This window comes from Gymnodraco acuticeps, unplaced genomic scaffold, assembly GCF_902827175.1.
Source record: "Gymnodraco acuticeps unplaced genomic scaffold, fGymAcu1.1, whole genome shotgun sequence".
Taxonomy (NCBI): Eukaryota; Metazoa; Chordata; class Actinopteri; order Perciformes; family Bathydraconidae; genus Gymnodraco; species Gymnodraco acuticeps.
The window spans coordinates 595,516-613,382 of NW_022992250.1; the positions used below are offsets into that span (position 1 = coordinate 595,516).

A 17,867-nucleotide genomic window follows, 5' to 3' on the forward strand; every position below is an offset into this window, starting at 1 on the left:
TGTTAGTTTACCATCAAAGTTTGGACCTTTTACTTTTACATTTAACTTTGCCAAAGTATTTTTCCCCTGTTTAACATATTTTAAGTTTAAGAAGTTCAACATCAGTATAATCAATCCAATTGTCCCAGTATCAAGTATTTTGAATATCCTGTTTCTTATCTGTCCAGTATTCTTTTTTCATATAAGAAAGCTTTTGATACATTTCAAATCATGTTTTCCTTCCCTGCTGCCATTAGGCGCTTTCACACCGGAGTACTTTTCCCAGTATAGTTCCGATATAGTTCAGAAAATGTGCGTTCACACCAAAAAAATCCGGAACTAGAACTTAGTTCACGAGAACCTTTTCACCCCCTTTTCAGTCCCTGCTAGAGAGCAGGTACTTTCATGGGAGAAAAAGGTTCCCATTTCTGATTGGCTGGAAGGATTGCAAACCACGCCCCATAAAACTCCCAAAAAGTTTTGTGAAGCCGCAATTTGATTTGCTCGCATTAGCATTAGCATTAGCCCAGTGCACCAACGCAGAGAGACTAACTTATGGCAACACAAAATAAAACGTGGGAGCGGTGGAGATGAGGAGGTGTCGGCGTTCTGGCGATTTACTGGGACTCCCAGCAGCTTCTACTGAAGCCTGTCCCCAACTCCGGGGACTTCCGGCCGGGGACTTCGGGTGGCAGTATACGCCGTGAAGTTGTTTGCGGCCTGCCAGTAAACCCAAAGCAGAAGAAGAAGAAGTGACGTCAGCGGCTTCATTTGCCTAATCCTCCCCCAGTGACGTATTCCGGTGTGAACGCGATCTGCTCTTTAGTTCATCAGAACTAAAGAGTTCTGATGAACTCATGAACTAAGTACGGCAAAGTACTTGGTGTGAAAGCGCCTATTATCACTTATTTGGCACAAACCATTAATAAACCCTTCCACCACAGCACTGCCAAAACACCTGGTCTGTGGTGAAGATGGTTGATTCTCAGTTCATTTTGCTCCAATTGTGTGCACCTGTAGTATATTCGTCATTCCTCTACCCTCCCTCCCTGTAATCCTCTGTATCTCACTAATTATCGCACATCAGTTGTGCATCCCGGTGTTACTCTGTACTTCCTGCTGCGGATGAAAGGTCACATACAGGAAATGAACCTAACCTTTTCCGATCTGTCTATAGCTGGCTGCAGATATAGGAGCTGTAACATTGTCAGTGTAGCTGGGTTTATAACAGGTTGCCCTGTGGGCAGCTTCCACAGGTAAATTGAAAGAGTTTAACATCTAGTGTACAACACTAGTGCAAATGATGTTGGACTTAACTTCAAAATACGTTTTTTCTAAATGTGAATGTCAGTAATCCTATTTACTCCAATTCCTGTCAGATTTTGTCATTTCACATTGTCCTCTTAAAGTAAATTCATTCATTTAAAATATGTTTTCTTAGCGTGTGTCTACGACCCTTTTGCTTCTTACTGGTGTTTGCTTTTAATGTCAGCACACTAGCCAGCTTATAACATGGTTGCGTTTTTCAATTATCCAGCTTAAGTGTTAAATCTACAAAAGTATTATTGACAGAGTACGAGCTCTTCATATGTTTGCTCTCCTCTTGTATTAGCCTCACCTTTACTTGACATTTCGGAGCATTCAATAGCTCAGTGTGCTTTTGAATTGAATGCCTTTCTCGAGTGTAGGGTATTTAAATGGCCGTGAACCAATAATCCATAAAAGGGTACATGACGAGGCTGACATCTCATCATTTTAATCCCTCAAACCTCCTAATCTCCACTTTTTACACAGAAAGTCGTAACAAATCCAAGAACCTTTTAATATTACACTTCAGTCCTGACACTCGGTGCTGCAGTTTGTTTTGTTTCTTTCTTAAATGTTTGTTTATGCATGTGTGGGTTAGGAGGGGTTCCCCTTTTGACACCAGCTTGTTAGCATTGTAGGCTTTCATCGGGGGAACTGGTGAAGTCCATTAGCTACAAACTAATGAGCTGCTTTGATCGATGAGTGCCGCTGGCCACTCAACTAATGAGCAACTTTGTTTCAGTTTACAATGCTAATGTCTTTATTAGAAAATATAGGTTTAATTTATTCTCAAATACACTATAAACATTACAATTAAGAAGTACATATAAACTATAATAAAAAAGTAGAACAAAGGAGTTTTTCTCCAAGGTATAGGAAGGCGTACAAATAAGAGAGCTACAGTTTTGCTGCTTTCTTCGAAAATATCGAAAGTTTACCATCATCCGTGTGTGCTGGAGGATTGTCTCTCTGTCTCTCCGACTCACAGTTTAGACCTGACCGTGCTCTCTCTCACCCTCTGTGTGTGTCCAGTAAAACAACGCCACATATCTTTCTCCTGCTTTCCCAGGGATGACTTTCTCCTATGCAGCAGTGTTCAGTCAGCAATGATACGTTTTTTGCAGCAGCAATTTGCATACATTTCCATATTGTCCTGGAACATTGTTTGCACCATGAAAGAGAAACACCTTAAAAATATATTGGGGATAAACATGTTTTCTTTGATTTTACCTGTGAAAAACCTTGGTGGAAATATTTGTATAAATAAAGACAACCCCAGTTTGATTGTTTATTGACGGGGAGAACATCCTTAAATAAGCCTCAACATCTCATGGTGGTGCAGTTAAGTAGGAAAAGGGTCTATGAATAACTGGTGACCTTGAAGTACCAGGGCAAGGAGCTGATGAATAATAGAAAGTGTTAGTGTCTGACTTTTCACATGAGCTCTCAATGGAAAATGGACTAAAATGACATAATTCAGATATTCTAACCTCCTTTTCTGCCACAACCTGTCCTCCTTCCTCCGCCTGTTTGTGAGCGTTCACAGACTGATGTAAGTTAGGTCGGCCTGGGTCAGACGTTTAACACAGAGACCTGATCTCTTCATCCTGAGATTAGATATTTATCACACGGATCTGATCCCATCAGCTTGTCGCTGACCCGTTTCTGTGTTTGTTTACATCTTTCTTAAAGCGCTTACCCTCCAGTCGGCTCTGGTTCTCAGCTGTCAGGACTGTTTTTGTCATGGCTTCCTTTTTTCCCCACTATCTCCCTTACCTTAGGCTGACTCACAGTTGTTCACTTTACTCCAAGTCCAGACTTTTCAACTCCATCTACCTCCTCCTGTTCTCACTGCCCTTTCCCTTCATCTCTCCAGACAGTCACCTGTATTTCTCCTATTATTCTCTATTCCTCCCACATGACACTATTCTTTTCTGTTTTTCCTCTCCTTTCCGCCACTTTCTGGTAGTCTGCCACAGCACTGTAGAATGTAGGGTTTCTCGGGCAGCTCTGATGTCCCTCGACTCTAGGAACGGTCCTCCTTGCTCAAACTCAGTCTGAGACCGGGGGAATTGGACTGAAAGGGCTCATCCTGCATTCTGAATGAACCGGACTCCCAAAAGCCCTGAGAGATATGTCAGCAGCAGAGGGCGAGATGTTATTGTCTCAGGGATATCACCACAGCACACAGGATTTTAACCACTTCTATAACAGCCTCTATTTTACAATATGGAGTTATGTCGGGGACTATAAAAAACTACTGCTGCACTTTTAGCCTCTAGGACTCAATAAATCAGTGGTGATGGAAAAGTGAAAAACATAGATTTTCACTTGGGGACAACTTGTAGGACAAACTGTTGTTGATATATTTGGTTTAAGTGTCTCATTTGTTTTATTGTACCCCTAAGTGTATTTTACATTTGAGCTGCTTTTGTTTCTGAAGGTCCAATTAATGAAATCCTTACATTTACATTCACTTTTAATATGTAATTCATTTAAAATTGGTGACAAGGTAAAGAAAACCAGGATTCACGTTTTATTTTTGACAGGAAAGTATTTTTCCTGCTTGTCTGTTCTTATATTTCAAAATATTAGGCTGAAAGGAATGCACCTAGGGCAGAATTTAGTAGCTGGTGTGTTTTGAAATAGCTGTCTATGAAAACAAGAGTGAACCTGCGCCTGAACTCGGGATGGCTTGTTAGCTTAATTTCCCTGCCTCCAGAGAATCCTATAAAACCCATTGGCAAGATACCAATTCTCAAAATAAAGCCAAGAGCTGGATCATGTTGTAGGTTTGGGAGTTCATCCGGTAGTGTGTAGGACAGCAAATTCACTTTTTCATTCTATCCTTATTCCACTCTACTAAATCAATGACTTCAAAATGCATACAAGTACATTTTCCCTGGTCAAATTTAACTTTTAGACATACTCTCTTTTCTTCCCTGTTAAAGTTTATGGACATTGTTAAACACAAAAAACGAATCTTAACTAAGGCATGTAGACTGCAACGCTTGTTGCCCAGTTATAAGCAAATTGAATACAATAAATAAGAGAAATAATGGATTTTAAGCAAAGACCAGAACCAATTAGGCTCTATTATCCTAGAATACTGTATTTGCTTTCAGGCCTACCTGATAGAGCCAACAGATGGCCTGCAGCTCTGCCAGCACCACTGGGGAGCTCCGCATTCCACCTCTAGGTCAATGGTTCAATCCCCAGCCGACCTGAAAGCCCCAATGCCCCTTTAGAGCCGTACCCTGCCAACCATCTGTCTGCAGTGCACACTGGAAACAGGGTTAAATATGAATTATTACAGCTTGATTTAAATATTTGGCTGTTTGGGAATTGGTGTCAGGATTTTAGCCCAGGGTCACAGGTACAGCTGCTCAAGTTTATATCCTCAGGTGTTGTTTTTTCCCCCACAAATAATCATCACAAAACAAAGGGGAGATGTAATCAAGATTCAAGGTATTTTGCTAATCAAGGTTATTTGATAGCTTATTAATATACACATTTCACTCGACTGAATGGCAAAGGACACATACTGTTTATTCTATAAATGACACCCTAAGTTCAAAAAATAAGAAAATGTAAAAAATATATCTTTGAATTTAAATGCTTTTTCCTTAAATATGTGCCCCTTTCATTCCAATAATTAAATAATACTGATTCATTTTGTGTGCCAATTTCTTATTCGTTGTGGAATGGTCCTTATTCAGCCACAACTTAATTTAAGTGTGGTTTTAAAACATTCTCCATCATGTTAGAATATTGTCGTGTTGGAACACCACAGTGCAGAATTAAACTGGTGCACATCAACATCTGGGAGTTGAATTGGTACACATTACTTATCCAATACTAGTTCCTATGCCTAGTTATTGCTCTGATTATACCTTCATCTTAAATGAAGCGCCCACAGACTGCTTCCTCCTGTCCTTGTCCTGTTACCAACCACTGTGCTGCTTTCTCCACCATCTTTGTTCTGCAGGCCACAGAGAGCGAGCTGGGAGATGTGGACCTGTCTGGACTTCCAGAGGCTGCAGTGGACAGCGAGGAAGAGGAGGAGGAAGATGAGGACCTGGAGAGAGCGTCAGACACTCTTGTAGGCCGAGACTTGGTCCGAGAGTGTCTGGAAAAAGAGCCAGCAGACCGAAACGATGACGACATTGGTGAGTCTGACTAGCTATTCTGCTTGTTTGGTCTTCATATTAACCTTCAATGTTCTATTGAATTTGAAAGCAGCTTTTAAAGGGTATTCATCTTTCTCGCCTACAATCCACCGTTGAATAGCGCACTTAAAATCTCATTGAAATGAGGCACTCATACAGAATATGCCTGCATGTCTCTTGAAACACTTACAGGACTGTCAGTTACTATTTTTAGACGTTGTACTTAACATCCTCACATACATCATCTATCATTCAATAAGCAAAGAGGAGATACACAACTCCCCTCTTTCACAAAAGCAGCCCTCACAGTGGTCTCTAAACACAGGTGCCCTTCCACTGTGTGTTTTAAAGCAGGCAATCAGAGAGACGACCTCATTAGCGGCACCCAGCGGGGGGTCCTGTGGGAGAAGGTGACCACATGAGAGAGATGAGAGGAGTTGTAATGGCCCGGCCTGCTGAGTGCATGCTGGGAGGCTGGCCTTCTCGTGGCCCTCATCTTTCACTCATTCAGATATAAGAACTTGAGAATTTGAGGGAAATCAGTAAATTAATTATTAATACATTTTTCTTCCTAAATAAAGTTGACTTAAGTTACGGAGTCATTTGCCATAAGTTTGCTTCTCAGGATAATACTATATAACTTTATGATTTAGTGTTTAGATAAGATTTAGCTTTTATTCCATTTTATGTTACCAATCCCTTTGTTTATCCTATCAATAGAATTCCTGAAAGGGGGAGATATATTTTGTGTTGACTATCAAAAGGGGCTCCCTGGAGGGGTCACCTTTCCAATCTGAGAAATAGCAAGATGGTTAAAAGTCTTGGCAACGTCTTCTATCCTTTGCCTTATTAATGAATGGATAACTGCATCCGAGCTGGCCTCTAAAAGGTATTGAATTAAAACAAAGTTTGAAGGAAAATTCTGTCTTTATTAAATAAACACATGAAAAATAAACAGGGGTGGCATGAGGACATAGCCAGCCAAAAAAGACTGCAAAGAAGTACGTCATCGATCCTGAATACTGTCATTAAATATTCATCTTATTATTACTACATCCCATTACTGCCTGATTAATACCACTCTGCTGGTGGATCTATATTCAAAGCCTTTAGTCAGAATGTGGGGCTTTAATCTGTAGCTCACCAGATTGTTGGTTTCCACAGGATAGTTTCCAACCATAATATTCAATATGTAATATCATCTTTAATTTTGCTCACATTTTTAAACATACAACCATCTGGCACTTCAAACTGTTTCAAAACATTCGGAATGACCTCAATTAGTGTGACCCAGGTTTTGGAAGAGCAAAGTAAAGAAGAAAAAGAGAGTAAATGAACGAGGCGATAACAGCAGGGGGAATAAAGGAAGCTGCTCAGCCAGGATCACAGTGTGCAGGATGGAGCTGGGTCACTATGTTCTCACACACAGTGGAGGGGGGGGAGATCTGGAAGGGAGGAACACGGTGTGAACGTTTCTCATTAGGCATGAAAAGCCTTAGCGGTGATAGCATGCACTGCTCCTGGCCATGTCATCACTAAGAGATACTGTTATCTGTGTGTTTATGATGTTTGAAAGGGTATAGGTCTTAAGGGTTTTGAAGAAAATGGATGTATACATGTTTTAGTCATACACAATGTCCAATGTCTTAATGTGTGAATAGATTTCTGATGCCATAAGACTACAATTTCACATTTTCCATTTTCTAAAAGGTTACTTTGTGCTTGAATTCAAAGTAGCCTTGGTGATGTATGTGTACATGCAGTAAGGGGTAGGGCTGCTCAATTAATCGTGTTTTAATCAAAATGACGATTATGGCTTGCAACGATTACGAAAACAACGTAATCGAAATAAAACGATTATTTTTTTATTATCATTATTACTTTATTTTTTTTATTACCTTTTTTTTTATTACTTTTTCAGTTGAATTATATTTAAAGTTCAGGGTAATCAACTGTTAAAAACATACTGTTCACATTTTTTCTCCAATAAGTTGATGTTTTCAAAGTAAATGGATAATCGTTTTTAATAATCATGATATCAATTATTGACCCAAATAATCGAGATTATGATTTTTGCCATAATCGAGCAGCCCTAGTAGGGGGCATTCAAAAGTCCATACTTTGTTTTAGAAATGCTGTTGTTAGTCAATGGTAAAAATCAATGAGTGTGTTAACCACACACCTGAGAAGCAAACCTTGTTTTGGTCACACAGATGACATCAATAGATTGCTCTTTACATGGTTCAAAAGAGTTTATGCTTTCTCTTCAATGTATTTCTTCTCTCTCTTGTATCCTTTTTGTGGCAAATAGAGCAACTGCTGGAGTTCATGCATCAGCTGCCTGCCTTTGCCAACATGACCATGTCTGTGCGGAGAGACCTGTGCAGCGTGATGGTGTTTGAGGTGGTGGAGCAGGCAGGCACGGTCATCCTGCAAGACAAAAAGGAGGTAGGAACAAACTCATAGCATTCACACATATATGTATTTGTGAATAGAAATGTATCAAACTGCAAAGGGGCCTTTACAATTTGGAGAAAGAGAGAATGCTTTTTTGCTGCATGTCGCGTTTAGATCGATATTTAATGGGGTGATTATCATGTGCAAAGTATGTCTGTTTGATTACATCTTTGTAAGCATTATTTATTCGACATTAATCAATACAGAATTGGATGTGTTTTCTGATTCTTAAGTGTCTTTCCATGGCCTGCAAATCAGTAGCGTTATCTTTCAAAAGGCACACAAAAAAACAAACAACCATTAAGGTAGGTAAGCCAAGGTGAACATGCACACTTTGTAAAATAGACAATAAAGAAAGGATGTTAAAGCAGAACACAAAAACACTTAGTTTTGAGTGCAGGTGGTGACATGTGAGTAGAGATAAACCCATCGTCGCCACCTTCCAGTCTATCCAAAGCTCATTCTTCTACAGAAACTGCTATGTGCAAAGTCACTGCAGAGTAAAAGCCCTGTCAATCTCCTGATCTGCTAATTAATGAAGTTACATGGCTGAGAAACGGCAGCTCTGTCATGGCTGTTTGGTTACACACAGCAGCGTTCGAAACGTCAGCGTGATAAATGGCGATGAACTGCTCCAGGAGGAAGGGAATCCACGTCAGCAGGACAGAACCACACACACACACACACACACACACACACACACACACACACACACATACATATACATGAATAGGCTGTGTGCATTGTAAAGTGTGCCTCCATACTGTCTGTGTCGAGTCATTTGATGAACAGGTCCTCTCCACTCTGTCTCTGTGGACCCGTGTTGAAGGTCCACTTCTCTCACAGATTAACACCACTCTGCTAACTGAGAGAGGGAGGGAGAGGAAAATAAAAAATAATCTAAAGTAGTGTAACAGAAATAAATACAGTAAAATAATAGAGGTAAAGTGCGGAAGAGAAGGATAACATGCAGGGAGTGGGCGAAATCAACTTACGTTTCTTTAATCCCCATTTTATTTGATAAATAAGGAACCTGAGAAAATAAAGGCTTACAGGCTGCAGTCTTTGCAGGCTGCCATAATTATTCATGATATAAACTCAAGTATGTATAATGAAAATAGCCTTTTAAGGTGTCTTGTGTTTAATACTGAATGTGGTTTATTACCTTCCCTCACCTTACTTTTTAGAAAATAACTTGGTTGCCTACGTTTTGTGTGAGAAGAGGGAAATCTGTCTTTGGTTTCCATGTGAACGATCTTCCAGTGAAAAAGGTTCACTATAACACATTAAATCATATTTAGACAGGTTATATGAAAGGACATTCATATATTAATAACACAATAGAAGCTACAATACAAGTATATGGTGGTCTGAATTAAGGTTTCATATATAGATATAACATGCTTAGGTAGAAAGCTGCCTTCAAAGATTCCGTCTTCACTGATTTAGATATTTTATGGCAACAGGGAAAATGTTTTTATTTTATTTTTGAATGACATTTTATCGTTGCTGAGAAACAAGGAGAGTGAGCAGCTCACTGGCATTAAGAGAAACAGAGGAGCACCGAGAGAATTGGAGATTTGCAGTTTGAGAAATAGTGAGGGAATGAAAAGGCAATGAGGAGGAAATACCAGTTATAGTTGCGGATGGAGCCCCGGGATTTGTTCACCCCCCCCCCCTCCATCCGCTCGCACCCCAAAATGAATGGCTTGTTATATTATGCCTGCTGGCATTTCCTTTTCAATAGCCACCACTAGAGACACAATACCTCTTCACACTGTACTCATACCTCACACAAAGCACATTATGCTCCCATAACGATAAATGTCAGCTGGTAATATAGAGCCATTTCAACAGCCATTCTTGTGCAGTGTTATAGGTCAGTTGATTACATAGTGCTTCTACTTTCAAATCCCTCAAACATTACAGTTATATCCACTGTTCTCTTTGAAATCTTTACAACAAATGTATTATAATCTTTAGTCTTGAGATAAGGTATGAAGTATTTTCAATTAAAAAAAGGTCCATATGAAGACCTGCAAAACAGGCTCGGGGCTTAACAGGTTAAGTCAAGTCGATCTGGAAGTCATTAAATGTGTTGACTCGTGAATCTACCACCTTGTATTACATAACGGTTGTTTCATTAGGCACACAACCATTCACAGTATATTGACCTAACTGTGAAAAGAGCAGGAATTGAGAGCAATAAGAAGAACCACAAGCCAGCACTAGTGTTGGCATCATGACTCAATGTGTGACACTGAATGGTTGATGATTCTGTCTGCAGCTGGACCTCTGGTATGTTATCCTGAACGGGGCAGTGGAGATCAGCCATCCAGAGGGGAGAGTGGAGACTCTTTGCATGGGCAACAGCTTCGGCATCTCGCCCTCACTGGACAAACAGTTCATGAACGGAGAAGTTCGTACCAAGGGGGACGACTGCCAGGTAAAGAGGATTCATTGTCAAGCATCTTGCTGCAAGATTGATAGACTTACAGATTCAATGTGATTGTTAACAAAAGACGGTGATACAATTACAGATTACTTCATACAAATGTGTTTTCTTGGCAGACTTAGACATTATTTGTTAAGCTGCAATACAAAAACAAAGTGAAAGTATCTGATATTTCCATTCATGTAATCACTTTCTTTTAATGCTGTGCAATCATCCTTACACACTTGTTTGTATTCATTTGGTTTGAGTTCATTTAAGGGTGTATTTCCTTTTTTTAATCTTTCACTGCTTTTTTATACTGCATCTTATGTTAATTTCTTCTTTTAACTACAGTGAAGAGTTCTGCAACCAGAAATAGATAATGGCACATCTTAATTTAGAGATTCTCCTTTAAACCTTTGTTTTATTTATTAAAAAAGGTTGACATTTGAAAGTTACTTCATGCTCTTCTTTTGGTGTACCTTTTAAAATAAAGAATCTTGCTTGTAAAATAAGCCACAGACGTTTCTACCTTGTCATTTAGGGTCATATATTTGTCAGACATGATTACAAATAGGCATGCCGGTTTCTCACAGAAAGCCATTCTTGATACAAAGCATGATTATAAAGCTGTTGATGAGCCTTTAAAGGTAAAAGGAGCCTAGCGAGTGCTTGTGGTAACAGCCCCTCTGTCCACTGCCCAGTTCCTCCGCTGCACGTATCATTTCCTGTCTTCAGATACACAGGAAGTTTCAGAAGGGGCTTAGCAACGCAAATGCAGAAATTGGTGATTTAGTGAGGGGAAGCGCAGACAGAGACAATGCTGTAGGGCGGTGAAGAGTCACATCTTGGCGCTTTCTGTCAGTGTGAGAATGGGAAGTTAGTGGATTCTTCTGCAAAATGGATAGCTGACAGGATTTGTGACCGCCGTTTGTACTTTTATTGAGGCTTCTTTAACTTTAGTTGGTGTGTTTTGGACCTTCCACCCCTCCCATGTCTCTCTCTGCCCGCCCTCATGCTTCTGCTCTGCTGTTGTTTGAGTACCCGGCTGTGGTGCCGAGCAGTGTGTTGCTCTACTACAAATTCACACGTTGTCCCCATGTCATCCTCGACCAGTTCGTCTGCGTGGCCCAGGAGGACTACTGGCGCATCCTCAACCATGTGGAAAAGAACACGCACAAGGTGGAGGAGGAGGGGGAGATCGTGATGGTAAAGGAGCACCGCGAGCTGGACCGCAGCGGGACCAGGAAGGGACACATTGTCATCAAGGTCAGAGATTTTAAGATAAAAGTCTTGTTACATTTCAAGGAACTGGACTTCCAAGAAAGCTTTTTGCTGTTCTGAAGTGTTCCCTGAAAGTCTTCTAGTCCCAGAAGTGTCTGTTCTGTGTCTGACCCCGACCTCTGACAAGATCACTGTTGTAACACACAATCAGTATCTCTTTAAAATGCTAATCCATTGTGGATGTAAAGTAAGGATTGCATGGTTGTTCAAGTTCAAATGTCAAGTTGGACTGGTGTTAAACCCAGAGCTCAACATTTGTTAGTGCACTCAATTTACATTAGAAACACATTCAACCTTCATCAAGAGCATGTCTGAAACCACATGAGACGGGTACAACAGGAAGGTTAAGGGTTACATTTAGCTGCTTAAAAGCATGCTTAGTTCTACCCTTAACTTGGGTATACATGACCAACTTATAACATCAGGAAATAATCATACTTTATTCTTTATTATGTACTAAATATGCTGAAATGCTTTGGATTGATTTTTAGTACCACCTCATTATAAATCGACCATGCCCTCCTATACAGTTTCGTGCAGAAACATCAATGCGGCTGCTCTGTGTTCTTAGTTGATCGTTTAGAGGCAGCGTTAGCACTATTAGTGTTTGTCGGAGCATTTTCGTGTTCGCTACATCGCAGTGCGCTCCAAGGCCTTTTGATCCTTTTCCCGGGCCTCCAGAGGCAGCCAGGTATTGATCAGATAATGGGCCTGAATGATTCTCTTGACCACCGCTCCGAGGAAGGCTGTTGGCTCCAAAACATATCCAGCGGAGATGAGTCAATTTGTGTGTTAGCATTTCCCTGTCCGTCTTTGGCTTTGTTCTTTATTGTGTCAGACAAAAGTGGAGGCCTTCTAGTTTCTCTTCCCTGTAAAATGAATCGTTTCCCCCAGAAACTCTGCACTGATGACATTAACAAACTCACTTAAACCGAAAGTCTAGAGTATCTGACTTCTTATATGTGATTCGGATGAATAACAATCAAAGATGTAGACAAAGAAATCACAAATGGTATAATAGTACATTTAGATTGAGGGTTTATACAGAAATTATGTCACACCTCAGTAACAAATGATCGAGTGTGTAAAAGAGCTGTGTGTGTGTGTGTGTGTGTGTGTGTGTGTGTGTGTGTGTGTGTGTGTGTGTGTGTGTGTGTGTGTGTGTGTGTGTGTGTGTGTGTGTGTGTGTGTGTGTGTGTGTGTGTGTGTGTGTGTGTGTGTGTGTGTGTGTGTGTTTGCTGTGTTTGTTTTATTGATGGGTGACTGACAGCTCAGTTCAATAGCTGCATCTTTACAGTGTATGTCCTTGTCACTTTTATGATTTATGTCGACATAAGTTATTTAAATTGCGTGTGTGTGTGTGTGTGTGTGTGTGTGTGTGTGTGTGTGTGTGTGTGTGTGTGTGTGTGTGTGTGTGTGTGTGTGTGTGTGTGTGTGTGTGTGTGTGTGTGTGTGTGTGTGTGTGTGTGTGTGTGTGTGTGTGTGTGTGTGTGGGCCTGTGTGTGTGTGTGTGTGTGGCCTAGCATTACTATACTTGTGGGGATCTACATCTGTTTACACAGTCACGTGTGGGGACGCGCCCCCCTTATGGGGACAAATTGGAGGTCCCCATGAGGGGAATCATTAATTTTAGGGTGAAGACTTGGTTAGAGTTAGGGTAAGGTTAAGGGTAAGGGTTAGGGTTAGGCATGTGTTGGTTATGGTTAGGATAAGTCTCCAGAAAATGCATGTAAGTCAATGTAATGTCCCCTGAAGTGTGTGTGTGTGTGTGTGTGTGTGTGTGTGGATAGATTAAATGTGCCCTTGTGTCAATTCAGCTGTCCTACATCTGTGTGTAAGAGTGAGGGCTGTATATTTTTCTCCTTGTATCCTCATGTGTGTGTGTATATATGACCACCCTAGGGAACCCCCGAGCGTCTGATCATGCACCTGGTGGAGGAGCCGTCGGTGGTGGACCCCACTTACATCGAGGACTTCCTGCTGACCTACAGGACTTTCATCTCAAATCCCATGGAGGTCGGCAGGAAACTGCTGGAGTGGTTTTATATGGACAACCTTCGAGACACAGTGAGTTGTTGTTTTTTTTTTGGATGTTTCTGTTTGTATGTACACTGTGTTGTTAAAGGTGTGGCCCCCATTTGCATGCATGTTTGGACAAGAGTAGATGGTAAAGGTCAAGTGTGTAGGAATGTTCAGGTCCTTTTCTGGAAGTAAAGGTTTAAAGGTCACCGATTACACAAAATCCACTTTTTCATGTGTGCTCGACGATTCTCTCTCCCAAGATTAGTGGTGTAATGTCAATACTCTTTATGTGGTTGTCATTCAGGCTTATAATAATCTTTAGCTCCGTTAAACAGGATCTAATCCTGTACAAGACGAGCAGGGAAAAAGATACAATCTCTGTGTAAAGAGATTCTGAAAGTTTCAGGAAAAACGATTCTCTCTCTTTTTGTCCTGATCCATTTCTATAAAAACCTGTCTGAAAATGAGCTGATCAGATTTTGGCCACTTAGTGATGTTATAATGTTTTTTTGGCTTGTGTAACCATTAGCCAATCACCAACCAAGGCAACCCCCCCCCACCTTATCACCTGAATCTCCTCCTAGAGCACCATGGTGTTCTTTGTAACCAAATATCTCTCAGAGGGGCGTGGGGAGGGGCTCCTTATTTTCATCTAAAGTAACAGACAGAGAATCAGCACTTTTGAAACAGGGCTGAAACTGTTTATGGGATGCTACAATGATCTGTTTGGTATTTCGAGCCAAACACTTCAGAGACAGGTTCTGTATATATCTGAGAAATATAATAAATTGAAGAAAAAAAGTATAATAGGGGACCTTTAAGGGTAGTTTTACATACAAAAGTTGAAACTGTATACATTATTTCACTCTGTATGTGTGCCTGATGGTCCTTACGTTCTTAGCACTACTTATGTTTTGTATTCATGCTCGTCGATGAGAATTGTTGTCGCTCACATCCCGATCGATACACGTTCAGCCAGCTCAGCTGTCTTTGAGCACAGCAGCGATTTGTCCATGCCTGGCACTCCCACTGTCCATACAGTGACTGCTTTAACCCAAGATTAGTGGTGTAATGTCAATACTCTTTATGTGGTTGTCATTCAGGCTTATAATAATCTTTAGCTCCGTTAAACAGGATCTAATCCTGTACAAGACGAGCAGGGAAAAAGATACAGTATGTGGAAAGAGAGGAGGAGGGATGGCGTGAGAAGTGAAAGAAAGAGTGGAAAGTAGACATAAATTGATTGAAGCTCCGTGTTGATGCATTGGTTGCTTCTCTGACCTTCTGCTAAGGTTAGAACAATGTTACCACCGGTGTAAATCTGCAGAAATAATTGTTTCCAGATTCCCTTGCTTTAGGTTTTTCTTCCAATTATTGCTGGCAAAATGAAGCAGTCAACCGATTGTTAAACCTTTCCTCTGCAGCCATGCACATGATCATTATATAGACTCCCTGCTGTTTCCTATGTTTTACAGTAAAGACTTCTAAAGGCTGTGTTTTTTTATGAATTAAAACTGACATTTGATCATTAGCAGTGCATTGTGGCAGAAATTAAAGTTGATGTTAACTGATTTAACCATTAAATATAGATGAAAAATATTTAACACAGGCAGTTTTGACAGTAAAGTAAAGAGGACTCCACTTACTGTAAAGCAATCTTGTTGTCAAGCATTTAGCTTTCCAAAGTGTCCCTGAGCAACTACTAGCTCCCACGGTCCTGCAGAGTAGTTAAACATGACCTCTGACCCCACACCTACAGTACAAGCACTCTGAAAGAGCTCTCAACACATTTCTTGTCAAAGCAAAGGTACTTGAATACTGTTAGAACTGAATAGGTAAAGTAAAATGTGACAGGAACTGTGTCAAAAGAAGAGTGTGTTTTGTGGCTCCACTAAATAAAGCTTTCAATGTGTTCTCACAGGTGACGAGAATAGTGCTGCTGTGGGTCAACAACCACTTCAACGACTTTGAGGGCGACCCGGCCATGACACGCTTCCTGGAGGACTTTGAGAGACATCTAGAAACTGCAGTAAGAACAAGTCAAACTTAATGTTTACTTCTTTTTTTGTCATTTATGTACGGAAGAGGATTAGGGTCACATGATTTATTTTTTTGGGAGGATTTATTTTTTTCTGACTTTAATCTCAGAATTCTGATTTTAAAGTCAGAATTATTATTTTATTTTTTTTTGTTCTGAGGAAAAAGTCAGAATTTTTTTTTTTTTTTAAGTCAGAATTCTGACCTAATTCTCTTCCGTATTTATGATTCAGTTCAGATAGTGGATTTGAATTCCCTGAGTCCCTCAAGACATAGCGTCAGAATAATAGCTCAGATCAAACCATTATTGTACTATAATTTACTTTCTCATGCAAAAGCTACTTAGCACACATCAGGAAACAAAAGCCAATTTAAATGCAAGAGTTCTCAAACTCAACCTTTTTCCATCTTTGTCAGAAAATGAAGGGCCATTTGAGGCTGCTGAATATAGCATGTGCGGCCAAGGCGAAGTGGAGACAGGTCACTCTGCAGAAGGCTTCCAGGGAGTCTCCGCTCTACTTCAGCGTGCAGGGCGGCAGCGAGAGAGGGTTCGGCATCTTTATTGAGTCGGTGGAACCAGGGAGCAAGGCAGCCGAGGCCGGACTCAAACGGGGAGATCAGGTGAGAGGACAAAACAAATTAAGCGGTGTTTCACTATTAGACATGATGTATTTCTACTTTTTTAAGAAATAGACCAAGCGGTACATAATATCCAACTTCCAACAAAATCTCACCATTTCCAAATGCTTTCCAGTTTATGATTTGATCATGTCTGTATTGCCTTATACAGCACATATCCCAACTGACTGCTTTTTGTTTACATTTAACTATAGCAGAAGCTGACAAGAAACAACCGTTCTCCATTCAGGCTTCCCTGCTGTCATACTGCACTGCACACTTCCCTTTTTAGTGTCATTTAGAAAGGAACCACATTCATTTCAGTCTTGGGAAAAATGCCTAGTCAGGACAGTTTGGAAAAATATTGTGATAGGCATACCAGAATACAGCTGATGTGTTTCAGATGTCAGAAAAAAAGATAAAATATATTTGTCTTGAGTGAAATTCATGCTATTAATTTGACTTCTGCTATCATTTTTCTATTTCATTTCTTGTTTCAGATCATGGAGATCAATGGTCAAAACTTTGAGAACATCTCCTTCTCCAAAGCAGTTGACATCCTGAGAAATAACACACATCTCGCCCTAACTGCCAAAACCAACATATTTGGTAAGCAAAGTCACATTATTTGTACTCGCACACAACATATAGAACAATCTGCTTTAATTCACATCAGTGCTAATCATTTGAGAAAGCGACCAAGCGACCAACCCCCTCCTCCTCTCTTCATACTTCCATCTAGTGTTCAAAGAGCTCCTGAGCAGGATCACGCACGAGAAGAAGAACGGCGTCCCTCACATTCCCAAGATCCAGGAGAAAAAAGGAAATCGCTTCTCCATCCCCGACCTTCCCGGAGACATGGAGTTCCCGACAGACCACAAGAGCACGAGGAAAATGAAGGCCAACACTGTGTCAGGAGGACGGAACAAGATCAGGAAGATGCTGGAGAAGACGCGCTTCAGTATTCTGCCACCCAAACCATTCAGGTAGGAAGACATGTACACTGCTGTCTTCATTCAGCCAGTGCTTGAATGGGAAAGAAAACCTAATATTCAATTCTAGATGATATATGAGAGCATAAGCAGTCAGAAGGACTCCAGAATTTTTGTATCTTTCAGCCGGGCACCACTCCTCTCTAACAAGATTTGTTTACCATCTCTCTATCAGTATTGAAGCAAGCTGTGACCATCTGCCGACAGAAAATCTTGGTGTTGTGATCAGATATCTTATGGCGCATTTCCACTACAGCGCGGAGCTCGCTTTAAGCGTGCCGTGCCCGGCCTGTTTTTGGTTGCGTTTCCACTGGGCGTAGTTCCGGCTAGCGGGTACTATTTCACAGTTTTTCTGGCCCCATACAATCGAGGTTCTTTCCGGGCCAACAACCAGGCTGAGTCGGGCTGAGTATGCTAAACTAGAGAGAGAATCGCTGGCAAGGGGTCCACAACTACAACAAAATGAACATATTTGACCGTGATTTAATTGTAATACACGTTTCAAAATGATGCCGAAGTAACAACATACTGATACCGGTTAGTAAAAACCATGAATTAATGCTTTGA

At 40.7% G+C, this 17,867-nt stretch overlaps 1 protein-coding gene across 17 annotated transcripts in view; it reads left to right on the forward strand.

Annotated features, from left to right (window-relative positions):
* Positions 1-17,867, forward strand: part of rapgef6 (Rap guanine nucleotide exchange factor (GEF) 6) — a 159,465-nt gene that overhangs the window by 105,785 nt on the left and 35,813 nt on the right. For all 17 annotated transcript variants that reach the window (XM_034206548.1, XM_034206549.1, XM_034206550.1 and 14 more), the window contains 9 exons: positions 5,276-5,456; positions 7,768-7,904; positions 10,201-10,359; positions 11,464-11,616; positions 13,534-13,698; positions 15,575-15,682; positions 16,108-16,311; positions 16,809-16,917; positions 17,051-17,294. In XM_034206548.1, the coding sequence (XP_034062439.1) occupies positions 5,276-5,456; positions 7,768-7,904; positions 10,201-10,359; positions 11,464-11,616; positions 13,534-13,698; positions 15,575-15,682; positions 16,108-16,311; positions 16,809-16,917; positions 17,051-17,294 (1,460 nt within the window). The remainder of the gene's footprint in view (positions 1-5,275; positions 5,457-7,767; positions 7,905-10,200; positions 10,360-11,463; positions 11,617-13,533; positions 13,699-15,574; positions 15,683-16,107; positions 16,312-16,808; positions 16,918-17,050; positions 17,295-17,867) is intronic.